This window comes from Myripristis murdjan, chromosome 24 (genome assembly GCF_902150065.1).
Source record: "Myripristis murdjan chromosome 24, fMyrMur1.1, whole genome shotgun sequence".
Classification (NCBI taxonomy): Eukaryota; Metazoa; Chordata; class Actinopteri; order Holocentriformes; family Holocentridae; genus Myripristis; species Myripristis murdjan.
This window is the reverse complement of record NC_044003.1, coordinates 3,717,234-3,729,278: the sequence shown is the minus strand read 5'-3', so window position 1 is coordinate 3,729,278 and position 12,045 is coordinate 3,717,234. Positions and strand designations below refer to the sequence as shown.

Sequence of the window (12,045 nt, the reverse complement as noted above, 5' to 3'; positions counted from 1 at the left end):
AGAGCTGGGCTGTGGTGGTCAAAGCCTTCATTTAAACAATCTGTTCAAAATGCATGAAGTCAGCACCATCGAGCACTTTCAAGACTGTTCATTCATTTTCCTTAAAATCTCCCAAAACTCTCCAGGATTTTCCAGGCCAGCCGGGAACACTGCAGCTTACATAACAAGCCACCGAGACAGACCTTTAACTCTCAGCCCCGCGGTGCATCATGGGATTGAAAAGAACCAAACTCACCCATTCACTTGAATCAGTTCCAGCTGATTTATTCAGTTGCTGACATACAGACTTCATCATAAGGACAAGTAACGCAGTTCCCTTGCTACAAAAAAACTTGGGATGGTCCTTTTTTTCCCCTCTTTTCTTAGTCTATATTGCACAAAATAATGAGCAAAAACAATATGTGCCATTAATGATGATATAAAAAAAATGCAACAGAAAATCCAGTTTCACTCCTGCTATCAGGGACTCATTCACACCAAATATACATAAACTCCTAACTTTAAGCTATTTTACACAACATATACAATCCTGGATCTGGTACCATTCCCCCAAGTCAGATTTAACGCCTAGGTTTGAATCCCTGTCTGTACACACCTCAGCATTAAAACAACAGCAAGGCATTAAAGCAAGGCAGGTTGGTGGGATTTAACCCTTGCATGCTCAATAAACAAATAATATTAATAACAATGAACCGGGTAGAAGTGCCTGAAAAACCTCACTGAAAGCACAGCAAGAACATTCCCTTTAACTGTACAAAAATATGCCTGAAAATAGTTTACTTCTCGTTTTTAAAAAGATGAGGTATGTTTGGTTATGTATCAAAAATGCTTCCTGCCATACCTGTGTTGGTTGGTTGGTTGGTTTTAACTTAACATTTCATCATTTCCACACCGGGAGGGAGTCTGGATTGGACAAACCAAAAATAAAAAAATAAAATAATAATAATAAAAATAAAATAGTCGTGTGAAATACAGAAAAGTCACATAAAACCGTCCTTAAGTTAGTCCTGTAGTTGAGAAGAACAAGAAATAAGGAGTTTTACATCCTGAACAGTGTAGTCGGGTTTGGGTTTGACCCGGCCTGGACGGGAATGCATAGTTCAGGTCCTGGATGAGACCCGAGCAAAGGAGAAAACAAATCCATAAAACCCTGTTGAGGTGAAGAAAATCACCGTTGTGTTTTATTCTTTTTAAGGAGTATTTTTTGCAGAAGTACCGCTTTGTAACGGGTTCGGTTCAGTCAAGGGATCCCGCAAACCTCCATCCATCCTCTGGTGGGACGCACACTGGATCCGAGCAGCGACCGGACCAGGGCTGGGTCCCGTAACGCCTCTCCAAACCGGGTCTGGTACCGATAACCCCTCCCAAACTGAGCCTGGAACTGATATACTGTACCACACCGGGTCCGGACCCCCGAGCCCCACTCTGACCGGGTCCGGATCCCAAAAACCCTCCCCAAACGGGTCTAGTCCCCCTTCCCTTACCGGGTCTAATCCCATACCAAGTCCGGGTCCGGACCACAAAAGCATCCGGATCAGTAAGTGAACACCAGGTCTGAGAAGTTGGCCTCCAGCCAGTCCCCGGCTATCATCTCGCTGAGCTCCGGGGTGCAATAATCCGGGAACTCAAAGTGGGATCCCAGGCTTCCCTCGCTGCAGGAGTCCAGATCTTTATCCACCAGGGACAGGCTCAGGTTCCCCGGGGCGGAGCCGGAGGAGCCGCCGGGCTCGGAGGCGTGGATCCCGGCCAGGAGGCTCAGAGTGAAGTCGGTCCCCTCCACGGAGAGATCATCCAGGTCCTCCCCGCAGGAGGAGGAGGAGGTGGAGACGGACCGGGACGAGGATGCTGGTGACAGGGAGGCGGGGTAGGAGGAGGTGCTGGTGCCCTGCCTGGTGATGTTTTTGAAGCTGTAAAAGAGCCGGCCGGAGGCTCCGGAGCCGCCGGACCGGCCGGACTCCTCATACATGCTGGTTCCCTCCGGCTCGGCGGCTGTGGAGCTCAGAGTCGGGCTGGCCGGCACCTTGGCGAGGCCGTACCGGGCCGGCTCGTCCTCATCGTCCGCTTTGAACACCCGCTCCTCTTCGTAGTCATCCTCATCTTCGTCGTCGTCGTCTTCGTCCTCCTCGTCGTCGGTAAAGTCCCGTTTCACAGGCTTGTTGGTCTTGAAGCTGGTGAAGACGTACCGGTACCGGGGGTCGTGTTGGTGGTGCGGGTGGTGGCTGCTGGCTCTGCCGGGTCCCACTACCGGCTTGCTGGATTTCAACTTGGTGAATTTCTTCCCGGCGGCGGTTTTGACGGGTCTGACGCCGGTTTTCTCTGGGGACTGGGCGGCTGGTTTGGCGGCGGCAGACCCGTCCGTTTTCGGCTTCTTCTTGGGCCGGTACTTGTAGTCCGGGTAGTCGGCCATGTGCTTCAGCCGGAGCCGCTCCGCCTCCCGGATAAACGGGATCTTTTCGGTGTCTTTTAACATTTTCCACCGTTTTCCCAGCCGTTTGGAAATCTCCGCGTTGTGCATGTCCGGCGACTGCTCCATAATCTTCCTCCTCTCGATTTTGGACCAGACCATGAACGCGTTCATGGGTCGTTTGATGTGACCCGAGGCTGTCTTGCACCAGTCCGGCTTCAGCGGCACCGGACTGCACGCCGCGGCCGCCAGCAGCTCGCTCTCCTCCGGGTCGGCTGCCTCCCGGGAGCCGCTGTTAATCCCCACCTCGCCGTGCTCCGTCTGCTGCACCATGTTCCCACTTTTTACCTCAAATCAGCTGCGAGGGACTCGAACCACCCACCGCAGGCACTTTTACTACTTTATCTCCTGTTTTTGGGGGATTTTTCCTGCCTTTTTTCCGGCCGGGCTTCACCCCTCAGTCCGACAGCATCTCTCACTCTGTTTAAACTTCCAAACCGGCGTCTTATTAACCGGCTGTCATGCGCGCGACGACACTGAAATCAGCCAATCGGGGCCTCCGGATCCCGCAGCGCCCAGACAGTCCGTCTCGGCCAATCGCGGCTCCCGGAGCGGCCCCAGGCCCCGCCCCCTGGCGTCTGGACTGCTCGGTTAACCCCTTCAGTTCAGTTTTAATTGATATATCATTAGAGCTCAAGTGATCGATTTGAGGCGTGTTTTATTGGTGTCTATTGGTATTAAATAACAGAATCGATATTCCCAAGGAGCCGGGATTAAAGATTGACGTGTGTTTGGTTGAAATGCCATTGTCGCTGTCTATGTGTATGTGTGTGTGTGTGTGAGTGTCTCAAACACACATACACCATCGCCAGTTTGCATGAAAACTCTGCCTGTCTGGGCGTGCAAAATTACTATTAGTGGTATTATTATTAGTATTTCTCCATTTAATTGCACTGAGTCACAATCAAAGAGCATGTAAATAAGGGAAGCCGTGAAGAGAAATTAATCCTGGGGTTACATTTTAGAAAAAGACAAACATGCACACAGGGGTCCTGGGACCTCCAGGGGTCCTTGAGCAGCTGGGTTTCTCACCCCCAGCTCTCCCTCTGGCCCCTAGAGGGCGAGCCGCTCCCTGTGGGCTGCTGCCACCCACTGCCAGTGTGGGACGTCCAGAGAGAGAGAGAGAGAGAGAGAGGGGAGGGGTATGTGTGCGGTGGTGACCACAGTTAATAAAGTAATTACTTCTGAGTAATGGACTGATATGATCTTTACGAGAACAAGACACACAGAAACACTGCAGAACAACAACATGCAGCAGTGAGTGAGCTCAGAAAACAGCCACATAAAGAAAAGAATAAGGTGAAAAAACAAACAAACAAACAACAAAAATGCTTTTAAAAATTGCATTAAAGAGAGAACAGGGTAGATTTTTGAATATAAAGTGTTTCAGAGACAGCAGTTTAACGTCAAACCGACAGGCCGGCATGATGAACCCAATTTAAATCTGGACTGAATAAACAAAACAAAGACAAAATCCAACAAATCCCTATGATATGTATGGAGTCTCATGTCAAACTGTCCTAATGTTGTTGTTTTTTTTTTTTAATTTGTTGTTGCAAAAGGAGATTTTCTGGATTTTCATTCAGTCTTGAAGTGGAGGAAATTTCCTGGATCAAGTTTCCTGGATTAGTGGGAATTCAGATCCAAACGGTTTCTGCTCCTGCAGGCTGGAGAGCGGATCGGGCTGCATGTTTTTGTCTGAACGCGACCCGAGCCCCAGATTTTGCTCGTCCTCCATCACTGGTCACATTTGCTGCCTTCAGTGTCGTCACGTAAACTCCAGCACTGTACGGGAAGCTGCCAATAACAGACAGCAGGTCCATCAGTTTTCACTAAAATGACACCGACATGACCGAACCTGAGCATAATTTCTAAATTTTAATCCAAACCCAGCCCAAGCCTTACCCACACTCTAAGGAGGAAGGAGGACAGATGTTGACCGGCTCCTGCAAAGAAAAAAAAACAGAGAAACAAAAAAACAAACAAAAAAACACCTAAAGTACCTAACAAATGTCTGTCCTGTGTATCTCTGACCAAAGCTGCGGTGAAGCGGAGCCCCTTTGGTGGCAGGAAATCACAAAACACCTCTGTGAACCCCGTCCAGGTGATCCCGGGGGGCGTGGTCTGTTAGGGTGTGGTCCAGCTCTGAAACACATCATTTAATGAAAAATCATAATTGTTACTGTTGTGTTGTGCTGTGTGTGAATCAGACATTATTACAGAAACCTGCAGTCTCTTTATGTGTGCGAACGTTTCTCGGCGGTACGGTGTGCACAATGTGTGTGTGTGTGTATGTGTGTGTGTGTGTGCAACATGTTTGGCTTTTCCTGGTGGGCTGTGATTGGCTGACACCGCACGCCAAAAATAACGGGTCCATACAGATTAACTCAGTGATGTAGTCAGATTACTCTCAGATTACTGTTCCAAATCTACAGTCCAGATGAGAAAATGAGAAAAAATGAGAAAACTGACAAAATTTAGTTTACAGATGCTTTTCAGGTTCAAACTTGGTCGTGAAAAAAAGGCCAACAGACTTTAAATTACATTAAAAATAAATAAAAATGTATTAAATTTAAGCTTTTTTTTATTTTTTTTTTTAAGCAGAATAGAACCTGTTTCCAAAGCAGTGACACCAGCATTGTGTGTGTGTGTGTGTGTGTGTGTGATTCCTGACTGTTTGGCTGTGTGATTGGAGCGAGTCGCAGCAAATAAACTCATACAAAATGCATCGTCAACTCTGAAAAATGCATGCGCTGCAGGCTGAAAATAGGACGGGGTGACGGCAGCAAAAAAATCCAGACGAGGCGCAGCGCTGCACATTTCTGTCTGGATTAGCTCAGATTAGATGAATGTTTAATAATCCCTGAGGGGGAGGCCGGCACCGTCACAGAGCAGAGAACAAGACGGGAGACAAACGCAGAGGAGGAGCTGATGAATTATTACAAACAAGCAGCCGAGCAGAGAAAACGGAGAAAACAGAGAAAACAGAGAAAACAGAGAGACTTCCTGCGCTCGGACACAAACGACAAGTGGAACTCTGTGCCCTGCACCTGTCAATCAAACAGGGGGCGGGACTGTGGAACTTTTTGATGAGGAGTATTTAAACAGAATGCCCCCCACCCCCACAAAAAAAAAAAAACAAACAAAAAAAAAACATATAAATGTCCATATCTATATGTATAGACAGATGTATGAGACAGATAAATAGATATTGTTATATAGATATACATATACACATGTACATATATGTGTATATATACAAAAATGTATGTGTTTATCTATCTCTCTATACACACACACACACACACACACACACACACATATGTGTGGGTATATATACACTACTCACAAAAAGGTAGGGATATTCGGCTTTCGGGTGAAATTTCAGGATGAACCTAAAATGCATTATAACCTTTCCAGGTGAACTTAATGTGACCTTCTGTAAACTTTTGAATGCACATGTCCAACTGTTCAGTGTTTCAGTACTTTTTGCACAAGTTGCTGTTCTCTAACAAGGAGCTTAACGGCAAAATTCACATCAGGTGTTTGATGCTCCAGCTCATCGAGGTCGTATCATTAGGGAACGGCTGCTGGAGACTGGGGTACCTCAGATGGAGTGGCCTGCACTTTCTCCAGACCTGAATCCCATAGAAAACCTATGGGATCAGCTGAGTCGCCGTGTAGAGGCTCGGAGCTCTGTACCCCAGAACCTCAATGTCCTGAGGGCCGCCCTTCAAGAAGAGTGGGATGCCATGCCTCAGCAGACAATAAGTCGACTTGTGAACAGCATGAGACGTCGTTGTCAAGCTGGAATTGATGCTCAAGGGCACATGACAAGTTATTGACACTGACATTTTTTGTTGTGGTATATCCACCACTGTTGTTTATTTTACATCTGTGTCATGCTGTTTTTTTACATTTTTGAATTGTCTCTGAAAAAAAAGTTTTAAAAAAGTATATATAAATGTACACACACGCACGTGCGTGCGCACACACACACACACACATAAATAATTTTTCTAAATCTTTTACATTTGCACAGTGCTGATTTTGTGGGCATTTTCTTTTTCTTTTTTTTTTTAAATTTAATTTAAATGTAAATACCTGCACACTGAAGAATTCACCAACCAAATACATGATGTAAATTTTGAAGCTTAGGAGTAAAAAAATATATTTTTATTTTATTTTATTTTATTTTATTTTATTTTATGTGACCCGTTCCATTGTGCAGGCTCTGATGCACCACACACACACCAGCTGACCTCTGTTGCCTGCAGGAGCGGTGGAGTTTCCCATGTGACCTGAACGCGGCGTCCCAGCAGTCAGTGGGGTGACTGTTGTGTCCCACCAGCCAATGGGAGCGCAGCCTTTTATTTATATGGAAAACGAGTCAGATTATCCCTTTAAAGTCATTCTGATTCGAGCAGCTCAAACACTCCACCACTGCAGGTTAATGGGTGACAGACAATCAGCGGGTGTTAATGGGGGACCATTGATTGCAGTGTGAGTGTGTGTGTGTGTGTGAGTGTGTGTGTGTGTGTGAATGGGAGGGGGTCTTTCCCATTCACATAGATGAGCTCAGCAGCCTCCATCCTGGCCGTTACTCAGGAATGTGATTGTACTTGTGCTGATGTGTGGGTTGTTTTGGAAGCGGGGACTTCTGGGTAATCTCCTGCACATTTGCATTTACAGCCGAGGCGTTCAGGTGATGATCTACACTCAGATTTATCCATTCACATGCAGAAAACAGCAGAATAAAGCAGAATGAAGCAGAGTTTGGCTGTAAAATGAGATGTGTCCGGCGCGGTGCTGAGGAGCGTCCCGCAGCTCCTTCAGGGTTTCACCTCCAAAACCTTCCTGCTGACCTTCTCCCAGACGAGCAACGGGGCGTCAGAACGGCCCGTCAGCTGGTTTAGCTTCAGTCCACCAAAGTTTGGACTCGTGTTTCCTCCACAACTTTTTCTGACCAGGAACAAACTTCAGAGTCCGACTCGATGTGATCACCGAGTACATGAATCAGTGTTTGTGAATATTTTACATTTTAGTGCCAGTTATTCCCATCAGACTGTGTGAACAGGCCTTTAGGAGCCGTAACAACGTTTTTGTTTAAGAAACAGTTCAGTTTTTTTAAAGTTGTAAATTTGCAAAAGAACGCTCACACATTTTGAATTCAGTTTTCCTCATCAATTTGTGACTTTCTAATCTCAGAATTTCTGAATTTTTTTCTCGCCTATTTATGATTTTACAAGCTCAGAATTTTTTATTTTTTTTTCTCATAAATTTGTGAGGTTTTTTTTCTCCTAAATTAATTACTTTTTTTTCTCAGAATATTACCCCCGACTCCCGCGGCTCAAAATTTTTTCCCTACAAAGGCCCTAATATCCCGCCATAGAATGGAATTTCGGATTTGTTTTTTCTCCCAAATAATCTCAGAATTTTTACATTTTTTTTCTCATAAATTTCTGATTCGTTTTTTTCTCGCAAAATGTACCACCTTAATCCTAGAGAATATCAGAATTTTTTTTCATGTAAATTTTCAACTGTAATCTCAGACATTCTGAGTTTCTTTCTCAGAGTTACCGCCCCACACTGCTCCCTTTGCAAATGAGACCAACACAGAAAACATTAAAAATGGTGTTTGTTTGTTTGTACAAACTGCATCATGGGTTTAGTGAAGCGTTACGTCCCTCCTGTCTGTCTGTCTGTCTGTCTGTCTGCATGTGTGTCTGCATGTCCAGTTTCAAGTCATTTAATCCAGGGCTGAGAGCTGAGCGGCTGCCTGTGAGTGGGAATGAACTCGCTCCATAAACTCGGATGAACTGGCTGATTCTCTGAAGTGATTTTCCGAGGCGGCCGAGTCGGAAACGACAGAGATTCATTTTTCCAGCTCAGTTGTTTGAACAAGAAGTGAGAGCGGCGCTGCGGAGAGGACAGACGAGGACAGACGAGGACAGACGGACTGAACCGCTGATTTGATTTTATTCTGGGAGCTCAGACGAGGCTCGCTGTCTCAGTGTGAACCCCCCAACACACACACACACACACACACACACTGCTTAACATTTGTATAGTATGGAGAAGGAGAGCATTAACATCACTGTCAGGCGGATGGGGAGTTACATGAGGACGAGGTGTTTTAAGGGCAAACGGCAGAATTTTATCTTTTTTTTCCCTGTGAAAAAGATTGAGTGAGCATGCACTGTAAAAAAAAAAAAAAAAGGAAAAGAAAAGGAAAAGAAAAAAGAAAGAAAAAATCTGTCACCAAGTCATTCAGTCTCATCCTCAGAATTAACAATATAATTTGTTTTTTCTTAAAACACAAAAAAAAAAATCTGCTAGTGGGATGAGATAATCCCACTCCAGGTCAGTTTCATTTTTCCAGGAATTTCAGGAAATATAAATTTGCTTAAACAAGGCAGAATAAAGTAGGGCAGCCCACTAGGATCAAGAAAAAAAGAAAAAAAAATCAATAAAATAAAACCAAACCAAACCCAGATTTTTGGCACGTCTGGTAATTTTCCCCCTTTCCTCCTTTGCCAATTCAATAATCTCCAGTGGACGTCTGCGGCTCACGGAAAGTAAACAGGACTTTCACTTTTATGAAAACACATCTTTGTCTTTTTTCAGTTTTCTGTTTGTTTTCTGATTTGTGCTTTCTTTCAAAATATCTTTACACAAGTACAAAGATATTCTGAAATTCCTCTCATGTGAAAAAATAAAATGAAATTGTGTTTTCAAAAATGTCTCGGAGTGCTCATGGGCTACATGACTGAAGATACTTTTTTTTTTTTTTTTTTTTTTTTTTTTACAGTGTGCGGCTGTCGACTTCCGTCTTTGTCTTGTGATGGTAAACATGGATTCAGGGTCTCTGCAGGCTGCTGACCTGCTGTAATGACTCTGTGTGTGTGTGTGTGTGTGTGTGTGTGTGCAGGTGATGGATGGCTCTGCCGGGGGGAAACTCTGTCTGGACGTACAGTCACGATGTGCTGCTGCCCTTTGCAGACTATTGATTTCACTGCGTGTCATAGCTGCATCAGCCATGCATGCGCGCGCGTGTGTGTGTGTGTATGTGTGTGTGTGTGCTGATGGTGGTGGGGGCGGGGTTACACATGCACATATATCAGCCTGTATTGCCCTGTGCGTGATTATCCCGCTCGATACGGCAGATAAATGAAATCACATTTATTTGTGTTTGCAGCTGCAGGCCGAGTGTCGAGTCGCTTCGTCTGAGAGAACAGGCAGCCGGAGGACAGAGCCATACTGCTGCTACTGCTAATACTACTACTAATACTACTACTGCTACTACTACTGCTACTGCTAATACTACTACTAATACTACTGCTGCTACTGCTAATACTACTACTACTAATACTACTACTGCTACTACTACTGCTAATACTACTACTAATACTACTGCTGCTACTGCTAATACTACTACTGATACTACTACTACTAATACTACTACTGCTACTGCTAGTACTACTATTACTACTACTAATACTACTGCTGCTGCTGCTACTGCTACTGCTGCTACTGCTGGTACTACTGCTAATACTACTGATAATACTGCTAATACTACTACTGCCAATACTACTACTGCTACTGGTAGTACTGCTAGTACTGGTACTGCTAATACTACTGCTAATACTGCTACTGATACTACTACTCCTTCTACTCCTACTACTACTATAACTATTTCTACTACTACTGCTAATAATAATAATTGGATTTCTTTCTCACGTCACATCTTTAAGTCAGAGGCTGTGTTTTATTGGTCCTGCTCTGCAGAGCTGCTGCTGGACTAAAGTCTGTCTGCTCCAGGCTCCTGGCTCTAAAGGCTTGTCCTGAGTCTCTTCATGAATCCTGGCTGTGTTTTGGGCGTAACATGCAGTGAACCAATCAGAGGCCGTCTCCCGTCCCCTCTAACAGCCAGGTGAGTCACACCTTGGTGGGCTGCTGTTCTAACGGAGGATTCTCCAGGTAAGAAGGAAGGAGACGGATCTGCTCGTGCACCGAGTGAAAGCTCACAGGCAGGTTCAGGCCGGGCGGGAGAGAGAGCCCAGACTGTCTGTTATTTGCTCGTGATCAGGTCAGATCTGTGTGACATCACCAGCCTATCTGGATGGGAAATAGATGGGAAGTGTCCAGAAGGTCCCCCAGATCCAAAGCAGATACCATGGAGGTCACTGAGGTCTGCTGAAGCCTGCAGGCCTGACAGCAGCCACAGCCAAACTGTTTGTAGCCACAACACGGCCAAGCAGTTCGGATAAAAGTCTCCTCTGATTGGCTGATCCTGTTTCTTTGCCGACTCAGCGGACCCAAAACATTAAAATGCTTTCATCCCTCAAAGAGAGAAACAGGATCTTTTCCAGCAGGAGTCGGCTTCCCTCCTGCAGCCACCCAGTGCCTCTAAATCCCCTGAGCCCAAAACAGCAGGCCTGCAGGCAGCTGGTTCCCAAACTCTGGTCCGCGGCCTTGCAGGGAACATCAGCAAATTTTCCATTCAGAGAGGCTTCCTTCTCTACGTTTATCTGATGAGTTACTTTGCAGAAGAAGCTTTTCCATGCAAAACATCAAATGTGGCGCACTGATGTTTCGCATCACTGATTTGCATCCATCATCATGTTATTATCCACCACCGTGCAAATCGATGAATACATCAGAACTAAAACCAACAACGACAGGAAGAGGAGGAGGAAGAGGAAGAAGGAGTGGTGGCAGAAGAAGAAATAGAACCATAAATAAATCCAAGATCAGCAGATACACTCAGAAACCCCTTTCAAGAAGAATAATTCAGAAAAGAAAGAAATAATTTGGGGGGAGTTATGAACAAATCCAAAAAACTCGCAGCCGTTCAATGCACAGTCATTCCATTTATTGTTTATTGTCATTTGAGACTAAAAGGTCCTCACCTCAGTCACTCTCAGTCCACATGGAGATGAAAGCTCCTCCCACACTTTCAGCACACACACACCAACACCAGCAAACAGGATTATTACAATATAAAAAACAACAAGTCCTGGTTCCCATTTTTTTGTGTGTAATTACAATTACTTGTGAAAATACTAGCAGGTTGTTTCCTCGTGGCTCAACGTTCCTGTGTGGAAGTTTCCTGCATTTGCTACCTGCCGGATCTACTTTCATACAAATAAGAATTAATCAAGACATTACTCTTAATTAAAAAGCTAAAGTGTGATTTTATTTTGGGAGCTGTTCTGCTGTGGAAGTGAATGGACAGATACAAACCCAGTGTTGTGGATTAGCGGCCAGGGGGAGCACAGAGCAGCGAATCACACCCAGGCAACTAGACACACGCTACAACAGAGGTCAGGTTTAATGTTTAGCAAAGACATTACACTTTGATTTGTCTGCGTGGTTAAATCTGAAGTCACTGTATTTGTAAAACAGGACAGTTTCTGTTGAACTGCAGGAAACACAACAAGTCCCAGTACCCAATTTTTGGAGGAAATTAAACGGCTCTTTTCTTGATAATTTCTGATATGAACCGGAAAGTAGATCCGGCAGGTAGTGTGTGCAGTAACTCCTTTGCGCCAGTATTTTCACATATAATTGTAACTGCA

At 45.1% G+C, this 12,045-nt stretch overlaps 1 protein-coding gene across 1 annotated transcript; it reads right to left on the bottom strand.

Moving 5' to 3' along the window:
* Window positions 1–243: 243 nt before the first annotated feature.
* On the bottom strand, window positions 244–2,899 carry sox11b (SRY-box transcription factor 11b). The gene has a single exon (XM_030047667.1). It carries the CDS (start codon window positions 2,735–2,737, stop codon window positions 1,535–1,537), a length of 1,203 nt encoding a protein of 400 aa, XP_029903527.1. The 5' UTR covers window positions 2,738–2,899; the 3' UTR covers window positions 244–1,534.
* Window positions 2,900–12,045: the final 9,146 nt, after the last annotated feature.

What these genes read in the sequence shown, in the direction of transcription:
- sox11b (XM_030047667.1), bottom strand. Translation starts at nt 2,737, where the DNA reads ATGGTGCAGCAGACGGAGCACGGCGAGGTGGGGATTAACAGCGGCTCC.